The sequence below is a fragment of the Orbilia oligospora genome (genome assembly GCF_000225545.1).
Source record: "Orbilia oligospora ATCC 24927 unplaced genomic scaffold scaffold00078, whole genome shotgun sequence".
NCBI classification, from domain to species: Eukaryota; Fungi; Ascomycota; class Orbiliomycetes; order Orbiliales; family Orbiliaceae; genus Orbilia; species Orbilia oligospora.
In genome coordinates this window covers 654,771-679,553 of record NW_011645635.1, presented here as the reverse complement: position 1 = coordinate 679,553, position 24,783 = coordinate 654,771, and the positions used below count along the sequence as shown (strand labels likewise).

Genomic DNA, 24,783 nt, shown 5'->3' with positions numbered 1-24,783 from the left:
AAAGTCCAGGTAAGAATAGTATATCCATCACAAAAAATTTAAAGAAAAGGAACCCGGTGTATAAACATGAAGGGAAGAAGAAAAAAGGAAATTCATCAATAGTAGTAATAATATATAAAAAGGAAACTCCACAAAAAACATAGAGGGGTGGGAGTTGAGGGTAGTCCTTTTTTTTCTTTTCTCTAATGGCGGTTTGGCAGGATGATGAGGATTGCGATTATGGGGAATTCGAATGGTTTTCGAAATCGACAAAGCGTTTCGTAGGCTGCGAAGAGGAGACAAGTGATCCTTCTCGTTTCCTCTTCGCTAGACTAAAGGGTTGGACTTATATTCTGGAGCGACTCCATTGCTTTCCTTCTTGACTTCTACCCTGAAAATTCTTGTTAGCTTTTTGTGATATATGTAAACTTGGGAAAACCTTTTGTGAAAGGTACTTACATGATGGGGGCTCCGACTTCTTCTTCCTCTGCTAGTAACCTTTCACACTCAAGTGCCGCCATGCAACCAGAACCTATAATGATATCCGTTAGCTACCTGTCTTGAGATCTGATTTTAAAGGTGCATTATAAAGAACTTACCGGCACTGGTAATTGCTTGGCGGTACTTCTTATCTTGAACATCTCCAGCTGCGAAGACGCCCTTTACACTTGTCTCTGTTGTCCCAGGCACAGTCTTGACGTATCCATCCTCGTCAACGTCTAGCTGTGTTTTAACAAGAGAGGTAGCGGGTTCATGGCCAATGGCGTAGAACAGACCGTTGGCCTCTAGCTCCCTTGTTTTACCATCTCTTGAGTCCTTGATAACCATGGTTTTCAGTAGCTTATCACCCTTGGCTTCAACAGCCTCTGTATGGAATAAAACCTCGACCTTAGGGTGCTTCAGCAACCTATTTGCCATAATATTTGATGCTCGAAGCTTGTCTTTTCGAACAAGGACGTAGACCTTCGAACCATATTTTGTCAAATATAGCGCCTCCTCGGCCGCCGAATCTCCACCACCGATGACAACCAACGGCTTGTTTCTAAAAATTGGAACAGCACCGTCGCATACAGCGCAGGCACTGATACCGCTTTGCCAGTAGGTCTCCTCACCGGGTAAATTTAACCGTTTAGCACTCGCCCCGGTAGCCAGGATAATCGCATCCGCAGTCTTTGGTGGTTCGTCTTCGGCCCATTCGAGCCAGTACTTGAACGGCCTGGAGGATAAGTCGAGTTTGGCGACTGTTTCGGTAATGATTTCGGTACCAAAATGGATGGACTGCTTGCGCATGTTATCCATGAGTTCTGGTCCCATGATTCCGGTTGGGAAACCTGGATAGTTTTCGACGTCGGTGGTAGTGGTGAGCTGGCCGCCGGCGGCCATACCGTTGGCTAACATGCCTTCGTATAGCACAGGTTTTAACTCGGCGCGGGCGAGGTAGATTGCGGCCGTGTGGGCGGCGGGGCCGGAGCCGATAATGACTACCCTATTATGAGATTTGGCGGACATGGTGGGAGGTGTATTTGAGATAGATGAGGAAGGTGAGGAGGAGGAGGAAAAGGGACGAAGGTTTGAGAGAGGTTGCTGCTGTTGATACTGCTGCTGCTGCTGCTGCTTTGTTGAGAGGAGGAGTGTTGCGACACCGGCAGATGCGATGGGCCGGAATCGGGCAGCCGCGAGAGACGGGCGGAAGAAAAACCTGGGAGACAACGTTGTAACGGTTTTTATGTTTCTCCTTTTATTTTATAAGTATTATTTGATGAAGCTGAAGAGAAGAGGTAGTTATGATAGTGAATATGGTGGTGAGAAGTGGTTGGGGGGTTGAGAATAGAAGGTGGAGGTGGTGGCAGTTAATATATTTTATGCTGGCCAGATCCAAGTTCAGTTCGATTCAAGCAGAAATTTAGCCACCAGCCAGCTTAGCTTAGCTTCCCTTCCTGCCCTATTCGAACAAACTACTACCACTCCTTACAGCAATAGAAATCGATCGTGTGAATAAGCCAAGTCAGGACCAACTAGCTGGGTATAATACCTGGCTTGCTATTTATGTTGTTCACCTCGCAGAAGCTGACAATTAGTAGGTGAAGAAGCCCGGCCTAGATCCAGAAGGAACGGGAAACTCTTAAGTAATACTGATAGCGGCTGGTCCGGTTCAGGGCCCTTTTCTTTGGAACTAGTTATCAGATGCGAGCCGGCAGGAGGGTTCCAAGGCTCTGGATTGGAGGGTAGCCCCACGCTTGGGCAATTGGGGCGGAAGGCTATGATGCAATGCGATTGGATCTGATGCAGGAGAACAGACCGTGCATATAAGAATATGAAGAAGTCGTTCGAGGCCAAGATTATATAAAGAAGATGCCGAAGGACAGCTCTAAGAGGAGGTTGGAATAGGTACCTTATAAGGAGTACGTAAGTATATAAACCCTCCCCTGTTGTGATATAATAATATATAACGATATACTAATACAACCATGACTTCAACAAAAAAGCCCCAAATTTTTAAATACAATACGAAATTTATATTATAATGGGATGTGCTTCCCCTTCGGTCTGCAGTGCTCTGCATGAAGGTTGCTTTGTCATGACTCGAGCATCCAGACCAACCAACCAACGGTCCAGAAACAGTCCGCCCTCGCCGCCTGACAAATCCAACAGCATTGACCATTACTCGAGTCGGGTTCATTCGAATTCTTTAGCTTCGTATCTTATATACTTTTACACTAGTAGTTACACCGCATTGGCTTCTCGTATGCATGGTAATGCTCTACGTAAGTGCTTCATTTTTCAATCCGAGTTCCAGAATCTGCGTGAGAGTTCCAGTATCTCGTCTTATTGTGCACTATAAGCGCGAATTCGAAGGGGGAAGACGAAAAAAAAAAAGAAAGCTTCGGAACTTGCCGTTTTCGTCGACCCCGAGGATTCGGTCCGAAGCGGCACACACTAATTCCAAACTACACTTGAAAATAATTCTATCCCTGAGGCTCTGTAGCTGGACTGAGCTGTGCCTGACTATCCAACTACCCACAGGTTGCGGCTGTGCCTATTCATAGTTCTTTAACTCGGACGCAATTATCTGTTGTACAACATAGGAAATTCTGAAACCCACAATTCATATACCGATGTAGTCATGCATTTCTGCGGTATTACTATGCATTCGTATAACATGGCTAAAGAAACCGTGCGGATGTATGTACCGGTACCTTGCGGCGTAAGCTCTCTAGTGATGCGAATTCAAATACTATGATTAATTATATTAACATGATTATATACGTCATTATTTTTTAATAGCCGCGCTTTCGGTCTACAACATTGATTAATCTTTTCCCTTCTGCTCTTAATTTCAAGTTAATCGCCACGATATCAAGACACCTTTCAAAGTAAGTGACGCCGGCGCCAGAGATATGTGGAGAGATATACTTTTGTTTTGGGTTTCAATTATTAGTATCGATGAACGGAAATAATTGTAAACGAGCCACAAGAGGAGCGACTTACCACATCGGGTGCATCCCATAGTGTATGTTCCTTTGGAAGGGGCCTGTTGAAATTTTCTGTTAGTATATATATTCTTGCCATGCGAATCCAACCAGATACTCTGTCTACATGAAAAAAAGAATACATACTCCGGATCAACGACATCGAGAGCCGCCCCTCTCAACCCTCCATTTTCAACCCCCTCCCTTAGCGACTTCTCCAGCTCTTCAGTCACTACAATCGGGCCCCTACTGATGTTTACCAAAAACGGGCTCTTCCTTGTTTCTTTTAAAATCTCAAATTCCTCTTTCCCCATCAACCCCTTTGTATCATCCGTCAATGGCACCGAGAACACAAGTACGTCAAACCCTTCTCTCAAAAATTCATGAAAACTCGCTTTACCGGTTCCACTCCACCATTTCACCGGAAACTCGCCCTCTTTATCGCCGGTCCCGGGTACGATGTATCCATTATCCCGCCTGCTTTCTCTTGTAGGTTTTGGGTGAGCGGTATATGCGTGTACTTCCATTCCTAATGCGTGAGCTACCCGACCGACCTGTCGGCCTATAGAACCGTAGGAAAAGATTCCGATCTTTTGGGTAACGAGATCGCGGATTGGATTTCCGGTGAAACTACCCCAGTTGTTTGCCCATCTGTGTTCTTTTTGCCATTGGTCGAAAAGGCGGAAGCGGTGGGTGTGTGCGAGGATATGGCCAATGACCCTTTATATCATTTATATAGTAACATTAGCTTCTTGACTCTATTGGCGAAAAAATGGGTTTAACATAGAGTAACAGAGTTTACCATTCGGAAATCTGAGGTCCATGAACACCGTTACTCGTAGTGATAGTTATATCTGTATCCCTGTATATCGGTGTGTTTGCGATATGATTGATACCCGCACTAAGAATAGTGCATATCTCAAGTTTTGGGGCAGCTTCAGGCGGTGGAAGGTACTGCATTGTCACAAATATAGTGACATCTTTGAAGTATTCTAGAATTTTATATAATATGTTTAATACAACGTTCGATTCGACAAGGCTGGCTCAGGGGGTAAGAAAATGTTAAGTACCATCTGGAACATGACTACCGCCTTTCATGTAGACCTCAATTGGTTCGAGGGTAATGAGAAAGTAGTTAACTACGATACCCGGGTGCTCCCTTTTGATACGGGAAATCCACTCCGTTGGTTCATCCCAGGTCGCAGCAATGAGAACATTGTCTGCCGACGTGAGTTCTCTTCCCAAGACCTCTTTGGTGACCATGTTGTATATTTTGTGTTGTCGCAGCTCAATTTTGTCTTTCGAAGCTTTCTCTCAAGCTTTCCGACCCCGACTTCAAAGAGGCTAGGTTTAGGGCTTTGCGAAATATGTAGAAAATGCAGAATACAAAATCGAGGCAATTGATATCTCTCTCAGTTCCTAAAACTCAAAATAACAACAATCCGGGGTTCCAAGAAGCCCTAAAGGCCCCATTTATATAGACACCTGGCCTACTAACTCCGCCAACTGAATTATTTAGTATTAATCCCCGGTCCAACGGGTTTGCTAGGCTTCCTAAACATTTAACCTAGATCCGAACATATGGTGAAGGATCCATGGGATATTATGCAATCGGCGACAAATCGTTTTCTATCGAGTGGTACCTGGAAGTCTTAGCGCTTTGTTGGCGTCCCGGACTCGGAGATGCGATATCATGCAGTGGAGTGGGTCTCGACGTCGGCAGGCCTAGGTGGATCCCGACAAAACGTGACTAGCTTACAATTAATCAAGCCCTCGATTACGCCTGCATTTAAATTTACTGATGCGGGTTGGGTTTTTATATGCACCTTGATCTCATTTTTAATCACGCCTTTCTGTGGCCTTTCCACCGACTAATTAATAAACTCGTTAAGGTTAACAACCCCAAGGCGTGTGTCAAATCTGATAAATATATTTGATCGCATGTCTGTTATACGTTATCTCGCTACTGATATTTCCCAAAACTTGTATATCTAGATCTTCAAACCTCGAATTTAATACTAGATATAATGTAAGTACTTTTAAATTTTAGACAAACTATTATATAAATAACTAGTAAATCCCAGGACATAGCCTCCACTTGACCTTCTTCTCCACCGCCTCCCACTGGCTTCCATACTTCCCTTTCATATACGCTTCAATCCCCGGAATGGCATTTCCCATAAAATTCATCACGTAAATCCCCGAATACATAACCCCATAAACTACTCCACCAGCAGCACTGGCATATCCAAACGCAAACAAAATATTACAAGCATAATTCACATTTCTAACAATTCCCCAAAGACCACCAGTATAAATCTTCCCCTTATTCCTCGGATCGGATTTAAATTTGTGTCTTTGGATCTCTGAAATCAATTCCGTTGATATTCCAATGATATTGAGTATTGTACCTGGGATCAGGAGGGATGGAGAGTATGTTGGATTGATTGGATGAAGGGTGTAAATGTATGATGTTAGACATTCGAATGCGAGGTCTGAGATACCGCCGAAGAAGGCGAATGGGAGAGTCATGCGTTCGCGCATGAGGAGGAGAGACCAGGTTATGTGTTTGAAAGCTATGTATGACGGCATAGCTAGTAGGAGGGTTTGGGAGAGAGTTAATGATTTCAGAGGGAGGAGAGTGGTAGAACGAGTGAGGATTAGGTATTGGATTGGGACGGTTAGAGTGCGGAAGGCGACAAAGAGGAGGGGCCCTGGAAGAGAAGAGGTGTAGTTTCCGCGCTGGACGGAGAGAGAGTTTTCTGGTGCTTTTTGGGTGGACATTTTGCGATATTGGAGTATATATTTGAAGCCGGCTATTTATATATTATGTATTGCAGTAACTGCGGAGCCGGCCTATATTGTATCTATATATCTATGATTGATAAATTTAATATTCGTTGAAGTTTTGAAAACGGGGAGAAGGTGACTGGTCTATATCTTCCTGAACCATATCTAACATATACGAGAATAGCGGATAATATTGAAATCGAACCGTATAAAGAAATAGGTTACTTGATATCTGACATCAGCTTGAGGGGGGTACGTTGGGTGGAATCCTAACTGCCGATGGCATCCTAGGCTACTCAGCTCAGCTCAGTCTCGTAACCAAATGTTGGAATATGTATCTTCAACGCATATACCGATATATCTTTATTGACGGTCGCGCGCAGATGAGTTCAATACCTAAACCGGGGCAACTAGTATCTTAAATCGAGATTATACAGACAATTAATTTCTTAAGTTACCCAATATATAATTTGCAAATTAGTATAAAACCCGAAATCAATTTACCGAATCAACTATCTGCCGTCAAATTCAATCGGCTATACTCCTACTGTACTTGTCTCAACCTATATCTTCTGAATCGCTCCCTAACAGCGTGATAGACAGCCACAATCATCTGCCAACCCACTCTCCCAAATATACACCCGAGAACATTTGCGAATGTTAATAAATTTACCCACATGAAGAAAGCAGCAACACCCAAACCCAATATTCCGCCCACGAAGCCTACCATTATAAGATGTCCAGTGAACGGAGGTCCTGGTTCTTGTAGCTGATGCTCCGCCATGGCAGCATGGATAAGGCAGAATGTTAAGGTTAGATGTCCTAAAGCCGTGATCCCTAGTACAAGAATTATGGCTGATAATGAGAAAATAGGATTTGATAATGTGAGGCTTTTTTTGAAACAAGTGTATGCGCAATTGATGAAGGGACCGGGGTGTTCGGAGAGGTCATAACGGCAATTCATAAGGAAGTTGGGAGGCGAATATAGATAAGCTGGTATGGCGAAAATTGTGAGAATTGGGAGGGTATAAGTTATGGCGGTGAGGAAGAACGGGTGACTGAAAGTGAATTTGATGTTGTTGAGAGCGGGAAAGAATGGTGGGAGAGGTTCGGGTGGTCCCGGTGGTTGAGCTTCCGGGTCTTGTGCAAGCTCATGGTTCTGTATTAGTGGTACAGCCGGTCCTGTTTCTTTAAATATGCTTTCAATTAGGTTTTTATTTCAATAATGTTATATAAACCTGGTTTTGAATAAAATTACCGTTGTCTCTTTCGAATTCATCTAAGCGCTCGAGCTCGAATTCTCGTTTTTGTGTATGAGTGTGCCTTGACATGATGGGCCATGAGCCTATGGATGTATAATTCACTTCTGAACCGAGTCCTTGCGATCTATATCTTCCAGAACGTAGTTTTGAACCTATGGTGTCTATTTTGGGGACCCGAAATGCTGGCCTACTAGATATCCTACACGGGGACAAAGGGCTATTTATATTTAAGTATGAACCAAAGGTTATAATTAATTTCTCAAGATTCAGAAGATAGGATCAGGTCAGTTAAACGCCAAGGACCGACTGAATTGATATAAATTGATCATGCACGTGGGTGTCCACCGACGTATCCAAGAGTCCTTAAGCCTTGATCCTTGTAATTATGCTGCGATATCGCGGTGCTGACGAACCGAGCCGCGCAGTTGTGCACACAGCCTCCCGTTGAACCTAGTCTGGGCCAAAACCGCCAGTCCTCGATAACGTAAATTACCTCGTTATCCTATATAACCAAGAAAATGGCAGCTATTTACGGTATTTTTTAAGGCCTTGTCGACCAATAGGGTCTTCGATCTTTTGGGCGTGTTCATGCCTAAATAATACAGCTAACGTATAACGCAATCGCATGCAAACTAGCAGTAGCTATCATGTTATAATGTATATGTAGATACCATGCCTTCAAGGTCTGGGCACGAGACAATATCATGTATAGAAATCGGATCTCGATCTCTATACTAGACGTCTATAGTATCACCAAGCCTATATATTTACGTCAGCGAGTTTCGTATGAAGGTATACTATATAGTATTAAGAACGCATAAATCATATCTTTGGACACGAATTATTAAAATTTTATATAGCTATACAAGTGCAATTCAATTACATTGTGGAGAAGGCGTGCGTAAGTTAACATGCAACGAACTTTGGTTACACAGGTGGCTGTTGATCAAAATCGTTAGCGTGCAACCATTTACCCACGTTACACAGGAACATGTTTCGATCCTCCTCAAACCGCCTCACCCACAATTAGCAGGATAACGAGTCAGTGAGATCCGCTGGGCTAAGCAGACCAAAAGCAGCTACTTGTTAGGCGAGCTTCTCAACAAATCGATTAAATCCTCGATGGCCCGGGGGATCTTTAGCTTTAAAATACGCCGTGCCAATGGCCAATCGAGTTGATTTTAAAATTTTAAATCTTTTATTGAGCACTGCAGCGATTGTGTACATGTGTTACCTTGCGCAATTGCATGTATAAAACATTAACAATTACATTGCCGAACGTCTTAGCTTTCAAATAACGATAAATTTGCATACTGACAGCACGATCTAGGCTTTGAGGTGCCTTGCAAAGGATGTTTACCCCTCTAGAAACTCTGGTAAAGGGAGCGCCTCGAAGCATGTGGGGGGTTGTTATGGGCTGCAGACGGTGGATTTGGACGAATTGCGCCTTTGACTTCACGGATGAAGAATACCCTCTTAACGACCCCGATCACATATATATTACTCATCGAAGGTGGGAGATCAGGCAGTTCGACAATTGGGTTTGTGCCGACTTATAGTATTCTCTGATCGATTGACCAAGCCCTTGGCATGGTCTGACAGCTTCGTCATCTGAAATTCGAAGTGTCAATCAATATACTATTCAACCGCGCGATCTTGAGATACCTCTGGAGCTTTCGTGGGAATTTTTGGATTTAGAATTTAAAAAAGAACATCGCCAAAAGAGTTCAGTCTCATATGAGGATAGGCATCGGGCTCTAGGACTAACAAACTGTTCATGGCCATGGGCACGTTTGTCCGGAACGAAACAAGGCTAGATATTTGCTGATTGGTTTATGGGTTTGTTGCTCTTCAGCCACCAGCCAGGGTACCTTCGATCGATTATAGCAACAAGAACCTCTATCATGCGCGTCTTGAGGTTGAAGAATGGCCAATGAAAAACATAAATCCCAGAATATATTAACTACAATACGCTTAAGCGAAGGTCTCGAGATACACGCCAGGTACCACGAGCCTATTTTATTAACTCCACAATAAGAGATTAATAAATTCCAAGCTCCCAAATTGCAAGTTTGCCAGGCTGATATCGCGATTCGAGGATACCGGACATCGCGAAGCTACAGGAACCATAAAAACTTAGGTTGCCAACGACGGGATATATATCGTAGTCCCGTACTGCAACGATCGATTCAATGCCCTGCAACCCCACTAAAACTAACCGCCTACCTTGCCCATCGAGCAGCCTTTTGAATCCTAGCGATATCAACATCGACAAAGCCCGCCATCGCTTTGAAATAGACATCTTCTGGGACCATACTATTCGTACCTCTCGCCTTCGTCGTCGGTTTAGGCGGCTTACACCGACTGATTTGAGCCCGGGAATTTTGAAACGAATACGCGAACTCAACCAAAACCTCGCTCCAATGCCCAGAAGGCAATATTTTTGATGCGCATATGCTTCTTTTGCGCTGATATTTACTGAGCGCCTTCACGGGATATAAAGTAACCCCCAACCCCTCACTTCGGCTATCGGAGTCGAGTTCCTCGATCATATCGGTCGATAAACGAAGAAGCTAGGCGTCTTCGAGATCGCGGGAAAAAAACTTCAAATCACGGTTCCATCAACTGTTCGTTCTCGAGATCTCTCGAAAATACTCTATGACAATAACTCCATAATATATGGGAGTATACGGAACGAGAAATGCCTTGCAACCCCCACTCAATCTGGCCCGCATCTAGTGTCCCTGGCGAGTGCGATAGCTTTCTAAGCTATAGTCCGAACGATCTTTTTAAAATGATAAACCAGCGATGGGCACGGATCATTCAAGTTATCAATAAAGCGGAAAAAGTGTGGAGCTTCAGAGAACCTCGAGTCATCCTGTTCGACGGAGGTATTCCAAGGCCAACAGTAATCGAAAGGATACGGTCTTCGCAGACGAGAAGAACTTTTCTATAGACTATTTGGGACTGAAGAAACCGGTGTATTGAGTTTAGATATATATATAATTCCAAATTTCCTTTCTGACCTGTACGTATTGTCTCGTAGGTACCTAGACCTGGAAACTGTACGTACCTTAGCTTGCAAATTAATTGAGACAATTATAATACCAGCCCGACTTGGCCGAGTTCCCTACGGCCAAATGAAAGCATTGCTATAGGACAACATGGTTTAGGCCCACTCAGTAGCGACTATTCTGACATAAGAAGTGGATTTTATAATCTCAAAATTCAATAAACTTAAAAAAGCAAATGTTTTTTTATTGTATTTTCGGTTATCTAACTCTCTAAAAAGATTTCACGATAAATCCCACAAAATGCCAACTTTTCTTGTCCAATCCAATCCCACTAAACTCTGAATAATCAAAAAAAAAGACAAACCAACCCGCAAAACTTTTCCTTTTTTTATAGCCGGTATGAGTACCGTATACAATTTGGTAGCCCAACCTTCGCGGTTTGAGGATCAACTCCCCTCTTGTTCATCGCCTCTTTTGGTCTATTGTAGTATTTAGGCTAGAGTCGGTTTACACTGGAAATCGTATTCAGTAGTGGTCCCGACAGTGGCAGTGGCAGTCCTAAAGACAACCTGTTTCAATATTGTTAGTATTTGATGATAATACACTCAGTGGGGTTGGAGGAGTACATACTGGGCCAGGCCCGAAATTAAAGGTTTCGGTTTTAAGAACACAACCATTGCAGTCGACAGGACTGGAAACAGTGACGGTGTTCTTGTAGATGGTCCGGGTTGGAGAGAGGTCAAAGTGTGGGGCGACACGGATGACGGTGGTGCACGGTGCAGATTCAGCGGCGTTGGCGACTGGGACGGCCAAAGCGGTTCTAAGGAAATCAGAGAGGCGCATGTTAGTCAACTAGTTGATGCGCGTGGCGGAGTCGGGACTAATGTTCTTGAAGTTGAAGATCTTCAGGCATAATGGCTTCTTCTGTTATGGTGATAGAAGCACCGCTGGTAGTGGAGTGAGGCAGTTGAAGAATGAGAAATTAAAAAAAACTTACCCAGCAAGGGAGAGGAGGGCGACAATTGGGAAGTACATTGTGCTGTTTTAGGAAGTAAAGGTATATAGAGTTTACTGAAATCTCGGGAGGTGTAATATTAGCACTATCGTCTGTGAAGACTGCGGGTTCAGAGTGAAGAAAAAAGGAGAGAATATCGACATACAAGATCTAATGGAGTGAGAAGTTACGGTATGATAGATAGAGAGTGAGATTGTTATATAGAATTATGAAAAGATGAGGTCAATAATTTGGATGATCGGTGATCGATGAAGGTGCGTTGATTTTGCAAAATGCAACAAGGTAGATATATCAATTGAAGATATAAAGCTGTGATGCTGAATGAAGTAGGACTCGAGAGAGGTCAAGATGAGGTCCTTATATAGATAAAAGAAGGGTCGTATTATTATCCTCTCTCGAGGAATGCATATATTATCATGTTATCAATCACCATATCATTCTTCGTACTCAACGCGAGCTTGCGTGGCGTCGACACCCTCTCGTCAGTCTGATACCGGTATACCATTACATTCTCACGGCTACATCCGGGAAATTCGGACCTTTCTCCCTGTCAGCAGTAACATCAATATGACCCAATGGGCTAGGGTTTTTTGAACCTCCTCTAGAGTATATCCCAGCTGATTTTCGGGAGTTCCTGGGTAAGTTCACGTCACATTCCTGGTTCGTCTACTTCAACCAGGGGTAAGCGATTACTTCGCCAGTCTAGGACCCATATGGGCCCATGAGATCCAGAGTTCTAGAATACCAAGAAAAAATTTTCACCGATTGGCCGGGTTTCTTAGTATGTTCTAATCAGTAGAACCCTCGGGCGAGCTCGACGGATCGAAGAAGTTTTGAACCATGCCAGGGTATAGCTTGTGCAAAGATTTTGTTTCTAAATCTGAGCAGGAATATTTTTTCAAACAAAAGAAAGGCAACTGCCTTCAATAGACATATCATATCATTAGGTTGCAATCTGGAAGATCTGACCCTGTCAGACCACAAACATAACGACAGCTGAGACTTCTTCTAAAAACCTTCCGTGAAACCAGATCCTGGATCATATTAGATCGATAGGGTAATACTTAAAGACATCGGTTGTGGTGTTGGCGTTGGATGTCAGCCGGCTGGGCATTTGCTTATCCGCATCATAAGCTTTTTGGCGAAATCCTTGCCCCTGCATAAACCTGGGGGAGGCTCTCAGGCAGTGGCATTTGTATTTGATTCAGGTTCGTCAGATTCCTTTCCCCGCTTCATCTTGCCGTGTTTGCAATCGCCGAGGTGGGCCCGGGACAGGCTTTGGGGGCTTGATGGTAGTCTAGTGGACGGCTTCTCGCTAGAATCAAATTAATCGGGAAAACCTTTTCATTTGAACATCCTCGAGCAGGCATGACTTCAACTACCTATTTCTTTGATAATACGTTAAAAGTTCAATTCTTCCTTGATAGGTGCATGGTGCATTGAACATTTAGCAATTTAAAACTACCGCACGCGTGCACGCCGCAGGGGAAATTGGGGCGAGGCGAAATGAGGCCGCAGTTTTGATTTTTGTGCCGTCAGTTCCGATCGAACCGTCCGATGGAGTAAACTTGATCAGTCCACAACTAACGTTCCTTGAACGAATATCATTATCCTTCTAAAACACTTCTTAGACAAAGTGAAGCGAATATACATACAAGGGTAAGCTGTGGCAAAGAAGGACATTTGGATCTCGCCGCTCAGTGCTCAAGCCAACCGGAAATTTTTTGACTGATCCAGTTCCTCCCGATGAAGTCTCAGATTTGTTGACGGCATCTGGTGATGGGTTTTCTTTGTTTATCCTTCATCGATCTAGCCCTTTATAGTCGTGTATAATAGTGTGACGATGTTGACATGTCATGATGCTTCAGTCACAACTCGGGTCCTGCCAATTGAAGATACCGATCTGACCCGGCCGAATTTATGAAATTATCCTTTGCAATCGATTGCGGATACGGCGTAGCATTTTGGGTATAACAAACGTATGCTTTTCAAAATCTACAGATGGACGTACGTTAAATTTTAGTAATCGGAAGACCTTAACACTGGGCTCCGATCTAAAAAAAAAAGAGCTGGGAACTCGAACTGCAATATTGAGAACATAAAAATATTTCGCGTAACCCATCTCTTTTCATAACATGGATAACAAAGCCAATATCAGAGCTCCGATGGACTGTCAGCCGTATGATTTTAGATATCCTAGAAAAATTTCGAATACCCTCGAAGCTCGAAAGGGTAGCTCGGTTTTACAGGCGGCCGATTCGAGCCGACCAACAGAGGCTTGCCACCTAGAAATACTACAGACAACACGGCGCCTCGTGCTCGGGTGCGGAAGCGGTTAACAGTTAGTCTAGACGCTTAGTATCAAGTTACTATAATGCTATCATATTTCTTTAGAAAATATTAGTATATCCAATGCGGTACCGGTGCATTATTGGACCGATCTCTCTGTATCCCAATGCTGCGTTTTGCTGGTCTTCGAATTCTCAGTCCCGAAGCTACGAAAATTCGAACTCTATTTCGGGGAGCAGCGTAATGCACCATCGTGTAATTTGCTTCTTTTGAAATTCGTGCGAGAGGATCAGTCTGTACTGTGATATACCCTGATTAGAATATTCAATACTGTTGTAACAAAATTTCGATTTGATATCATACGTTACATTGAATAGACCTTCGTTTTTTTGTTTTTCCATCTACGAATGAATGTAATCAAGTCCATTGCGGTGGTGATCTTTAAACTATAAGCCCTAGTCTACGTAAGCATATCGATATAATATGTGTAATTATATCAAATCTTTATATTAGTTTAAAGTCTGATCTCTATGGTTATTGAACTGTGAGGAAGTAGATTTGTTCCTGGACTGCTCTGGTTCGTATTATCTCACGTACACCTCAATAAAACACTAATACTCATAATTATATAATCTGATTAGATAGAAATACTCAAAACCCATATAATACACCAGGCTCCTAAGGGGTACGGAGGGCCCGAGGTGGTCAGCCTTAGCAGCATGCACCGCTTATGCGGGATGGTCGTTCTAACCATCTGACATTGAATATTAATATATTACGGTAGGACAAAAATCAAACTGTTTTTGAAATAAATTTCGAAAAGTTCATGGCACCCTTTAAAAAAAACATTATTTAATGACCATATTTGATCGGTGGGTGAGCGTCTGGCTCTGAGACTAACAATATTCCATGCATAGACTAGCTGTGTAAAAATTAAGCAGCCGAATAAACCGAACAGCTGGTTATATAGACAGAAACCGCGCTACACCTAGACGTACATGCATCTACACATACACACGTAACATATATCTACGGAGCCGAGAGATCGAAGGTTATTGGCTGGGCGCAGCATATGCATAAGGACACTAAAGCTATAGAGATAAAGGTTTAATATAGTATTGGGGTTTTATACACCCATTCAAATTCTATCAAAGATCGATTATCCGACGATACGGGATCCACACCATAGTACTATTAAAAATGTCGTAATGTTATAATAGGCATTCCTATTTTCCCTCCTCCTGATCCTTAAAAATATATATGCGTCGCGAGGACCAACGTTACCAGCAATTCACATGCATCACAGCAATGCCGGTTAACGGGTGAACAGGCTAGTTCATACGCAGGTTCGCGAAAGTAGCCGATTATTTAACCAACAAGAACAGGTGCAGGCCTTTAATGTGTCCGGGTACGAGACCAGTGCAGACGGCAACCGACTATTTTCACCCCCTAAATTATAAACTCAAATTAGTCGCTGAAAGAACAGCTAAGATCTATATCTATATCTAGAGCAGTGCAATGTTGCATATTGAACAAAAAAGTGGGTCTCTTGTTAATTGACCGCTTTTAGCTCCCACCGGCCACGCTGCCTACATTGAGTTAACTTAGACTGGACCCACCTATAAAACAACCTATAAAACAGCAAACAAAAGACATATACAACATGCCTGTGGGTAATCTCTGAACTGATCTGTAGACCAGACTGTGAACCGCTAATTTGTCGACCGCTTTGTGAACTAGCTAAGCTTCTAGACGAGCACATCACAGACCAGCCTATAAATTTGGCTATGTGCTAGCTTGCCTTTTAGGGCTGGGCGCAAGACAGCTAGCTCAAGTACTTGCGAATTAGCCAACCCGGAGGCTCCTAGGGAGGGATAGTTATTAACATCTTGAGGATCAACTTTCAAGCCAGTTATCAACTAGATACAAGCCTAAAAATACAACCAGCGGTAGACCATGCAGCTCCTATATAGCTACAGATAATTACCAGGAATTTCAAAAAACAAGAAAAAACCAGAAAATTGTTACCCCCAATACGGCCAAAGGAGCCGCTCTTTCGCTAAACTTGCATAAAAATGATCGTCACGCATTCTGGCCGCCATAGGTTTTTTCCCTTTCCCATTGTTTGCAGCACCGGAATTGAAAACAGCGCCATAGCTAGACACAGCTAGCGCTCGCGAGATAGTCGAGAATCGGCTACCTAGGCCGAATAAAAAATACAATTTCCATACTCAGTACCTATAAATTTCGATATTAAAACCACGAGTTCGATGTTGCTTCGATTAAAAATGAGGCTGCAGATCCGATTGCTAACAGTAATTAACCAAGTCTGCTGTGCCGGGTAGTCCGATTTACAAGTCAGAACAACCGAGTTGACATTGATCGTATGAAGACCTTCGGATATATTGAATACAGCGTCGGATTGATCAATTGAATCGCGGGACCAAAAATATCTATTTAAATCCTGGTGCTCACAAGCCTACAATTAAACTTTCTTTCTCTAGCTACAGCATGTGCCGCATCTGAAAAGCACAAGGCGGAGAGAAGCTTAGCATTGTCGTTGTCCTTACACTCTTTTTACTTCTTCTCATTTTGTTCTAAATACATACTCTCGTTTCTGATCTTGTTGTTTCAAGTATATTACATTTGCTACCAAATATACGTCTAAGACGAAGAAACTAGTCTAAGCTACAAGCATGGTCAACTTCAAAATATCTGCTGCAACTGCTGCGGCTATCTTGGCCAGCGTTCAGCAGGTCTCCGCCCATTGTCGTTTTTACATGCCCTTTGGTGACTATAATCCCCAGAAGACTGGTGGAATTATCGGGCACTTTGACGATATCGCAATCAAAGATCATGGGCATCACCAACATCCAGGACAATGGGATGTTGCGGTATTCAGCGATCCAGTCATCCCGGCTACCTGGGAAAGTCCATTCAAGCATATACCCCGTAAATACACACCACAAGGATGCGGCGCAAGCTTAGGTTCCCTCTTCGCCTACTACGTTGCCAAGAGGCCTACAGAATTTAGTCCGGCAAATCTTGAGGGGCATCCGGATATGTGGAGGCATCGGAACTATCATTTTTTCATGGCTCCGACTCCTGCTGGGGGGTTCAATCAAGTTAAATACTGGGTTCAAAATCTTGAAATTAACCTATGGAGTATGTATTATGTATCCCCCATGGATCTACCTCCTCGGAAAACTGGGTTATAACCTTGGATCACGTTTCTGACAATGACATTTAGAGAGAATGGCTCAGTCCACTCCTGGGGTTGGCTTAGCATAAGAGTCCACCAAGTGAATGAAGACGGCGCTGGACCATTCAGGTAATGGAAACCCTGTCGCCAGTGACATAAGTTCAATCTTCTGACAACTGGGGTATATAGATGTCGATTTGACCAGACAGGTACCGGCGAGCATTTCGGCCCCTGGGCTCATGTCCTCGAGCAACCGCCTGGTGAAATCGCCCACCAATCCCGACTTTATGCGACAAATAACAGGATACATTTCCTAAAGGTCGCTGTTCCAAAAGATATCAAGTGCGCAGGTCAATACGGCACCACAAAGAATATCTGCCTGATGAGATGTGAAAATTATGCAGCGTGAGTATATATATCTAAGTTTCATGTTTTATCATGCAGCCTGCTAATAGGTTTTATTAGAAACGGGCCGTTTGGAGGATGTGCTGTCTTTCAAGTCGTCTATCCCGAGCCGAAAATTAAGCCGCCACCAAAACCAAAACCAGTTTATGTGGATAAAACAAAGCCTGAGCCAAAGCCTGATTATGGTGATGCTGGCTACAATGTTGGTGGTGGAAACTACAAAGAAGGTGGTGGCTATGGCACTTATAAAAAAGTTAAAAGAGATATTGAGGCGAAGAAGGCCAGGCGTGCTGCTAGCCAGACCGATTCCGATATTGATTCCGAGGAGGCCAGCTCCGGTTAAAGGGGTCAATGGGAATATGAGCACCTACGAATAGTTAACCAAAGAGTACAAGCATCAGAAACTTAGAACTAGACCTATAGATTGCATGTTTCGATGTTTACGTTAAATTGACGAGAGGCTGCAGTCCTTTTGATTGTAACGATACTGAGGAAGCCAATAGTTTTTAAAAGAGAGTAAGATCTATATATAGGCTTGTAATTAGAAATTAAAAACTGGAAACCTCAATCGAGGTGGGCTTCGGAGGCTCTATATATAGAAATTATCATATCCTATTGATTCACGCGTACGCATGCAAAGGAACTTGATATTCACTACAATTCAAAGTAGTCTCGAGACCAATTCAAAGGTTGTGGAAAGAGACGATCAAGAATGCAGTAACATAGAAATTTGGGTGTCGAGCGTAGCTGACCAGCTGGTGAAGAGTAATAAATCCGGATTTACTGTGTTGCACCTGTTGGATTCTGATTTCATTCTAATATCACTTTGTGAGTAGGATGAGACAAGTACTTATACTGTACCGCTCTGAATTTATCCAAGTTTGATAAGTAAGGTCCCTTCTTTGCAGTCCGGCATACGGCTGCTTTTCGAAGCCCATATGCATATACATACGAATAGATCTGGAGGTGGCATAAAATCCCCCTCCCCCCGGCTCCATCGCGTATGCGTAGTCCAACGCACGAATACCAAACATATGCACATAGCTAGGTAAAGAACTGAAAGTAGATTGACCGAGATAGTTTATTCGCAGTAGTAATAAGTCGAGCCTTTGTCTGTTTGTCTGAGAAATTATGATATCTCAGGGCCATGAGCTTCATGTATCCCGCCCAGAATCCTTACAAACTCATGTTGCACAGCCATCCTAGTCAGCTGCAGTACACATATACGAAGGATTGGGCTTTCTCCCGCTAATATTACCATGTCTTGGAGCTCTTGCCCTGTTTTTTGTCGATTTCTGATTGGCCAATACCGATTTCCGTTCGGTTAATCTTTCTGGTTGTCTGTTTCTGCATGGACAAACGATTGGCCAAAGCTGGAACTGCAACATACCGCGTGAATTATGATATTACCAGACCAATTACAAAGTCTTGATGATGAAATTGAAAAATTTCGAGTATACCGCCAACTCGCAACCGTTCGAATTAGTGCTCCAGAGACGGGGATATAAACCTCCCGAAATCCCCCAGAGGACCCAAAACTTTCTTTCCATACTCCAGACTACAACAGTCTTCCAGATATTCCCATTCATAGCCCTTATATATACCTAGGTACATACCTACAAGCTCAGGCTCTTCATACCTTTACAAATTTGTGCTCTTATAAAATTCCTCGACGTTTTACTTTTCTCAAACCGGCGCCTAGGGTGTATTAAAACATGCCTCAATCCGTACTCGAAGGCCGAATCGTCAAGAGAGGCCAAACTTCTCGGAAACAGTCGCAAGCTGCGACTCAACTGACCACCAGACCCAAGGCTGAGAAGAATGGAAGAGCCAAGCAAAACAAAGAGCTGGCAAATCACAAACACAAAGAAGCCATCAAATACTACTATCTCACACGTCGATATACCCTTCAAAAACTCCATGAGGCAATGGAAATAATTTTCAAGGTTGGAGCAACGTAGGTAGCTCCTTCTAAGAATGCCTGCGCCTATATGTACACATCATAGCTAATATCGCTATTCGTATAGCTCTAAACAGTATTCAGGTTATGTCGACAAATGCAATTTCAGAAAGAAACTGACAAAGGAGGAGTGGGAATCAGTAGCAGCATACTGCTACAAGTCCCACGCTCTGGGCCAAGAAGTTGCAATTAAACTGAATGGGCAATATATACTTGAACCGCAAACCGTCAGGAAAGAGCTTCCACGAAACATTTCGCTTGGGGTACAGAATAAAATTCGACGTCAAGAAAGTTAGTTAATTTACCTAGTATATAGTTACTATTATTGCATCTCACTTGCTAAACCCGATCTAAATAGTCGCGATTCCACCAATTTCACAATGGCCACTGCGTGTGGGACAACTTGAAGTGTGCATCCCGACAGTTAACACCACCATCCAAAGAATGCCCCAGTCAGTCTGGAGACGTCTTCCTGCTTGGGAATCACAGAAGCCGCTACTCCAAATTTGCCAGAAAACCTGTCAAAGGTTCGGTCAAACGGAGATGGGGATTGGCAGGCTTGCCAATAGCAACTATTTCAAATACCTGAGGACTCTTCTGTACCGGCTTTCCAACAGTTTGATTAAATTTGATGTGCTATACAGACTTCTGGACAAAGTTGAGAGCTTAGGATTTCGATCCTCATTGAAAGAACTGTTATCCTTCAAGACAAACACAGTTAGGGTAGCGGCAGAAAATATTTTACCCCTTCTCATTTTCCGATGCGACGAAGATCTCATAGAACACATATTTGGAATCCATGGCGTCTTGCAGCCGCCGGCGAATTGCTACGAAGCTATACTTCAACTACTAGAACCAGGGTTATATATGATAGTTCGGTCTAACTGCTTTAAATCTTCGCATGTGCCAGATGGATTTAGCGGTTGGCCTGGTCTCGAGGATCTAGTCGATTTTTCTCATCACCAAGCGGGCAAGGCTCTTGTGACTTTTCTCCAGTCGCAACAGATTGTTCCTTCCACACTCTCTGAGGCTGCTATACTTGTTGCCTGCGTGATTGACTGGGGGCTCATATCAATCACTACGATGAAACAGATGCTACCAAGTTGCTTTGATTGGGGAGATGTCGAAGCAGAATATGAAACTATGTTTGAGCGGTGCATTGCAAGATTCAAAAACACCATTCCAATACAGGATGTTCTGTCTTACGGTTTCCGGAGAAATATGTACATGAATGCCCTCATCGCGGTTTTGGTCAACAATTGTAAAATCGCTTCCGATATTCTTCCATTCACGGAAATAAATGTTCCAACGATACCCTGCATGGGAAAATGCGACAAAATTTACAACAGCTGCAATGATGATTGCCTGGCAGAAACCCTCGGACTGGAGGTGTTTTCTCGCCTTGTATCAGCCACAGCCAAGGAACAATATAACCAGAACCGCGATTGGAATCCTGATAGTCTTCGATATTGGGAAGTGGGATTGCTCAGCTGTTCGCTGACTGTTGCATGCGGTATGAACTATCAACGGCTATATACGTTTATCCTCAAATATCTTCAGAGCTGTCACTTTGGTTCCTTGCCAAGCTATTCGGCCCACGAGAGCTCTAGCGAAGAGTCTGTGGATGATTATGGGGATTACTCTGGAGATGATCCTGAGTACCGAACGGGCTTTCAGATAAGATTACGGGATATTGAAATAGTGAATATTCTAACAGGGGCTTTGGTAGAGATAATTGATATAGGACGCCAGGAAATAGATCCATGGTACGAAAGTTTCAGGGAACATTTCCGTGATTTTGTGGGGAGAGAAACGGACCTTAGTCATAAAGAACGACTCGAGCAGTGTCAAAAGATTGTTGAATCGGGAGCCAAAATTGGCGATGACACGCAAGTATCTTTCAAAAATTCAAATTCAAGTTATGAGAAGTCAACGATCCTCAATTATGCTATAGCCTTCCTAGACGTTGACCTAGTCAAGGTATTACTAAAGTTTGGCGCGGATCCAAATCTCAAAGACTATAAGGGGCGAACACCAATCATGATGTTATTGATTATCCTAGCTCTAAAGAGTGGTGCCGGTGTTGAAGACAAGTGGCATTGGATATACAGGAAAAAAGAATTCGGGGAGATCCTTCATTATCTCCTAACGGCAGGCGCTAGATATCCCACCAAGAATACGCACATCGCGTGGAACTGGAGTACATACAAACGCGGCCAGAGTGCCTGGAAAGAATATTTTACTTTTCACGATCTGGAGACCCGTTTGCGACCGGAATTCATGACAGCGCTTCGTATTGGAGACATTGATCAGATATCCAGCTTGTGGGATGGCGAATTTGAGCGACTTGAGCCTACAAAACCCGAGCCATGCGGTAGCTGTGAACATCTCATCAATATTTTTGATCAAGCTTTCGGTGAAACTGGATGGTGGAGGAGCTTCAGTTTTATAACTAAGCTATGCTGGAATACTTGGGATCCGGGTTCTCGTTCTTATCTAACCCTCGATCAGGTTGTACTGGGATTTCAAAAGAAACGAACCCAATTCCGGACCGAAGGAAGTATTTTATGTATCTTGAGGTATAGCGGCAGACTATCGGTAATGAGGTATCTCCTTATGCTCGGCGATGAGGTGGAGCTGTTCAAAAAGTTCATTCTTCATCACCCTATCGATGCGAAAGCGGAAATCTCAACATCCTTCCCCGGGGAGATGACCCTTTTGGAACTGGCAGCTAAGAACGAAAGGGCCAAGTGTCTCCTTCTTCTGCTTCAAAATGGATGCAATCCTAACGAAGAAGTCGGCGCACGTGGACCTTGTAGTATCTCAGCATTAAATTATGCCGTTGAGACCGGGCATCTCGAAATAGGGAAAAGTCTTCTCGAATACGGTGCCGACATATATAGGATATCAGGAACACATGACCCCAAACACTTTCAAACTCCTGTTGAATTCGCAGTAGAGCTTCGGCGACTCGATTTCATCGCGCTTTTCCTTCTACACAGCATCGAGTGTCGTGACATAGCGCTAGCTGCTGCCAAAAAGTATGGCCACAAAACCATAGCAAAATGGATAAAGGACGAATGGATGCCGAAGCCTCTAGACCCAACTAATTCTCTAAGAAGCCCTTCCACATACGATATCGAAGATTATATACATGAATGGTGCTATGAATAGTCATTTCCCGCTGGTCTGCACACACTTCCTGTCGACCTTGAGGCTCAATGCAATTGTGTACTGTTGTTCTGTGTTGTTTTGTTGGAAATTTCGAAAATAATTTTTGTACTAATTTGAAGCCTTGAATTAAGATTCTTCGAAGCACCCGGAGCTGCAGAGCGCTCGTGAGGGAGAATATAGTTTAAATAGCGCCTGATATCGATTGACCGTGCTATCTTGAAATTGCCATGAAAGAATATAACAATTATACAACATTTTAAATTTCTTCCGTAACTATAATGGAGTAAAAGAGAAAGCAAGCCGTCCTGTCACTTGAGTAAGTGTTGAATTAATACAGTCTGGGGGCCAGACTATATGGAGTTAAAGATTTTCTGGCGACTGATTTTAAGCATGGATTTGGAGTGATGCGTATCCATCAGAAATGTCTTTCTTAGTATAACTATATTTCTTATGTTGCATAAATATCATGAGATGTATTTATGGCACAACTGTCTCGCAGCAGACGCATTCCACATCTGCTGGCCAGGTTTCTCAGCCTTGCGGTGTTGCGGTTCGGAATCGACTTCCACAAGCGGAGGGCGGCTGGCGGACAAACCAAACTTATATAACGCCCGTCTAGCCTTCGTTTTAAAATGGAGCAACCTTCAAAACATCGAGGAAAAAACAACCTACCCCATATATAGGGTTATCTACAGGTCTAGCGGGAAGGGTTCATTCCTACAGCCGAGTCCCAATAAATCACTTTACTGAGTGAAAACCAAAAAAAAATAGCACATATTTAGCGAACGCTGCTCTAAATTCTGCCACAAATTCGTTACTACATCGTTTTCGACATCCGTTATATATATAGGGCTTCTCAGTTGTTTTATTTCCCAACGTTAAATAAAGCATTGAAGATGGTGGTAGAAAATACTGTAAGTAATCCGATATTTTCCATAGTTGCGCATCTCAAATATTATGCTTCACCAAACGGGGGGAGGGAAAGAAAACAAAAAAAAGGGTAGTCTCATTATTTGATTCTGTAATAATTTCTTCCATAAGTTCGGAATTCCGGAATTCACGATTAGCGTAGTGGTATCGATATTGGAGAGACAAGTCAAATTAAAACGCAATCGGTGGGTTACATTAATTAACTAATATGTCTGGGAAATCAACAGAACCAAGCATTCCCCCGGGAATACAGACTCGTACTCCTTGGATCTCCGGGCGCCGGGAAATGGACCTTCATCACTAAACTGATAGGATATAGATCATGTTTTCAAGATCTAGAAGATATAATCCCCCGATGTTCGTTTCCCCCCAACCCCAGTCCGTCGATAGATATTTCACAAACAAGCCTTAAATTCCGGGCAAATAATATCGATATACCCATTATAATCCACAGTTTGGTTACGAGGCCGCATTATAATTAGGAGTCCCGCGTGGGGCGATTATCAAACACTAACAATTCTTAGTCGAAGAGTCCCATCGAAAGCAATGTGTCATCGATGACGAAGTCGCTTTACTCGATGTTCAGCCCGTTTATGACACCATTCCCGAGTTCTATCCCGGGTGGTTTGGCTCTGTAGATGGATATATTATCCTATACTCTATTGCATCCCGAAAATCGTTCGAGGCAGTGTCGGCTATCTATGAACGAATCCGAAACGCCAGTGGTGGTTTCTCCTGCAATATTCTTCTTGCTGGGAATAAGTCAGATCTTGAGATAGAGCGGGAGGTTTCAACTGAAGGTTAGCTCATATATACTCTAAACCCCCAAGAAGCTGTTTAATGCCAGTTGAGCTGATAAATATGTTCTTCAACGTCTTTTGTGTGATAAATAGAAGGACGCGCACTGGCCGAGTCCCTTGGTGCCGTTTTCTTCGAAGTATCGGCAAAGGCGGATATTTATATCGATTGGTCGGTCTACGCCCTGGTACGAAGGATTAGAAGACCCGATGGACCGCGAGTAGCTAAAAAGGAGAATGACAAAAAGGAGAAGGAGGGTCAGGATGAAGCTGAAGGTCGACGCAAGCATTCCTTTCGCGCTGCATCGGCTTGGGTTGTGAACAAGGTCATTAAGCGTGGTAACTGAAGATTCTATTAATAACTAAAGTGCAACTTTCACAGAAGTTTCTATAAGAACTGTAAATTTCAAGTATCAATCCAAACTTAATCGACGTTGAAGGTGCAGATAACATTCACCTGTTGAACGGTTAGAACTTTATAGCTTTGTGCAGTCGA

At 43.3% G+C, this 24,783-nt stretch overlaps 8 protein-coding genes across 8 annotated transcripts; 3 read left to right on the top strand and 5 right to left on the bottom strand.

The window, feature by feature from the left end:
• Positions 1-552: 552 nt before the first annotated feature.
• Positions 553-1,488, bottom strand: AOL_s00078g209 (uncharacterized protein; the record flags this gene model as incomplete). The annotated part of the gene is made up of 1 exon (XM_011123472.1): positions 553-1,488. One exon carries the CDS (start codon positions 1,486-1,488, stop codon positions 553-555), a length of 936 nt encoding a protein of 311 aa, XP_011121774.1.
• A 1,769-nt stretch (positions 1,489-3,257) lies between these two features.
• Positions 3,258-4,712, bottom strand: AOL_s00078g208 (uncharacterized protein; the record flags this gene model as incomplete). The annotated part of the gene is made up of 5 exons (XM_011123471.1): positions 3,258-3,392; positions 3,469-3,511; positions 3,597-4,169; positions 4,252-4,441; positions 4,520-4,712. 5 exons carry the CDS (start codon positions 4,710-4,712, stop codon positions 3,258-3,260), a joined length of 1,134 nt encoding a protein of 377 aa, XP_011121773.1.
• Positions 4,713-5,519: 807 nt separating this feature from the next.
• On the bottom strand, positions 5,520-6,233 carry AOL_s00078g207 (uncharacterized protein; the record flags this gene model as incomplete). Its single annotated transcript, XM_011123470.1, has 1 exon — positions 5,520-6,233. The coding sequence occupies one exon, from the start codon at positions 6,231-6,233 to the stop codon at positions 5,520-5,522; it is 714 nt and encodes a 237-aa protein (XP_011121772.1).
• Positions 6,234-6,783: 550 nt separating this feature from the next.
• AOL_s00078g206 (uncharacterized protein) lies at positions 6,784-7,570 on the bottom strand (the record flags this gene model as incomplete). The annotated part of the gene is made up of 2 exons (XM_011123469.1): positions 6,784-7,427; positions 7,498-7,570. The coding sequence occupies 2 exons, from the start codon at positions 7,568-7,570 to the stop codon at positions 6,784-6,786; spliced, it is 717 nt and encodes a 238-aa protein (XP_011121771.1).
• A 3,436-nt stretch (positions 7,571-11,006) lies between these two features.
• On the bottom strand, positions 11,007-11,550 carry AOL_s00078g205 (uncharacterized protein; the record flags this gene model as incomplete). Its single annotated transcript, XM_011123468.1, has 3 exons — positions 11,007-11,084; positions 11,146-11,335; positions 11,513-11,550. The coding sequence occupies 3 exons, from the start codon at positions 11,548-11,550 to the stop codon at positions 11,007-11,009; spliced, it is 306 nt and encodes a 101-aa protein (XP_011121770.1).
• A 4,965-nt stretch (positions 11,551-16,515) lies between these two features.
• On the top strand, positions 16,516-17,769 carry AOL_s00078g204 (uncharacterized protein; the record flags this gene model as incomplete). The annotated part of the gene is made up of 4 exons (XM_011123467.1): positions 16,516-16,988; positions 17,070-17,150; positions 17,211-17,426; positions 17,487-17,769. 4 exons carry the CDS (start codon positions 16,516-16,518, stop codon positions 17,767-17,769), a joined length of 1,053 nt encoding a protein of 350 aa, XP_011121769.1.
• Positions 17,770-19,141: 1,372 nt separating this feature from the next.
• AOL_s00078g203 (uncharacterized protein) lies at positions 19,142-22,560 on the top strand (the record flags this gene model as incomplete). Its single annotated transcript, XM_011123466.1, has 3 exons — positions 19,142-19,383; positions 19,454-19,677; positions 19,745-22,560. 3 exons carry the CDS (start codon positions 19,142-19,144, stop codon positions 22,558-22,560), a joined length of 3,282 nt encoding a protein of 1,093 aa, XP_011121768.1.
• Positions 22,561-23,698: 1,138 nt separating this feature from the next.
• AOL_s00078g202 (uncharacterized protein) lies at positions 23,699-24,634 on the top strand (the record flags this gene model as incomplete). Its single annotated transcript, XM_011123465.1, has 3 exons — positions 23,699-23,747; positions 24,015-24,290; positions 24,384-24,634. 3 exons carry the CDS (start codon positions 23,699-23,701, stop codon positions 24,632-24,634), a joined length of 576 nt encoding a protein of 191 aa, XP_011121767.1.
• Positions 24,635-24,783: the final 149 nt, after the last annotated feature.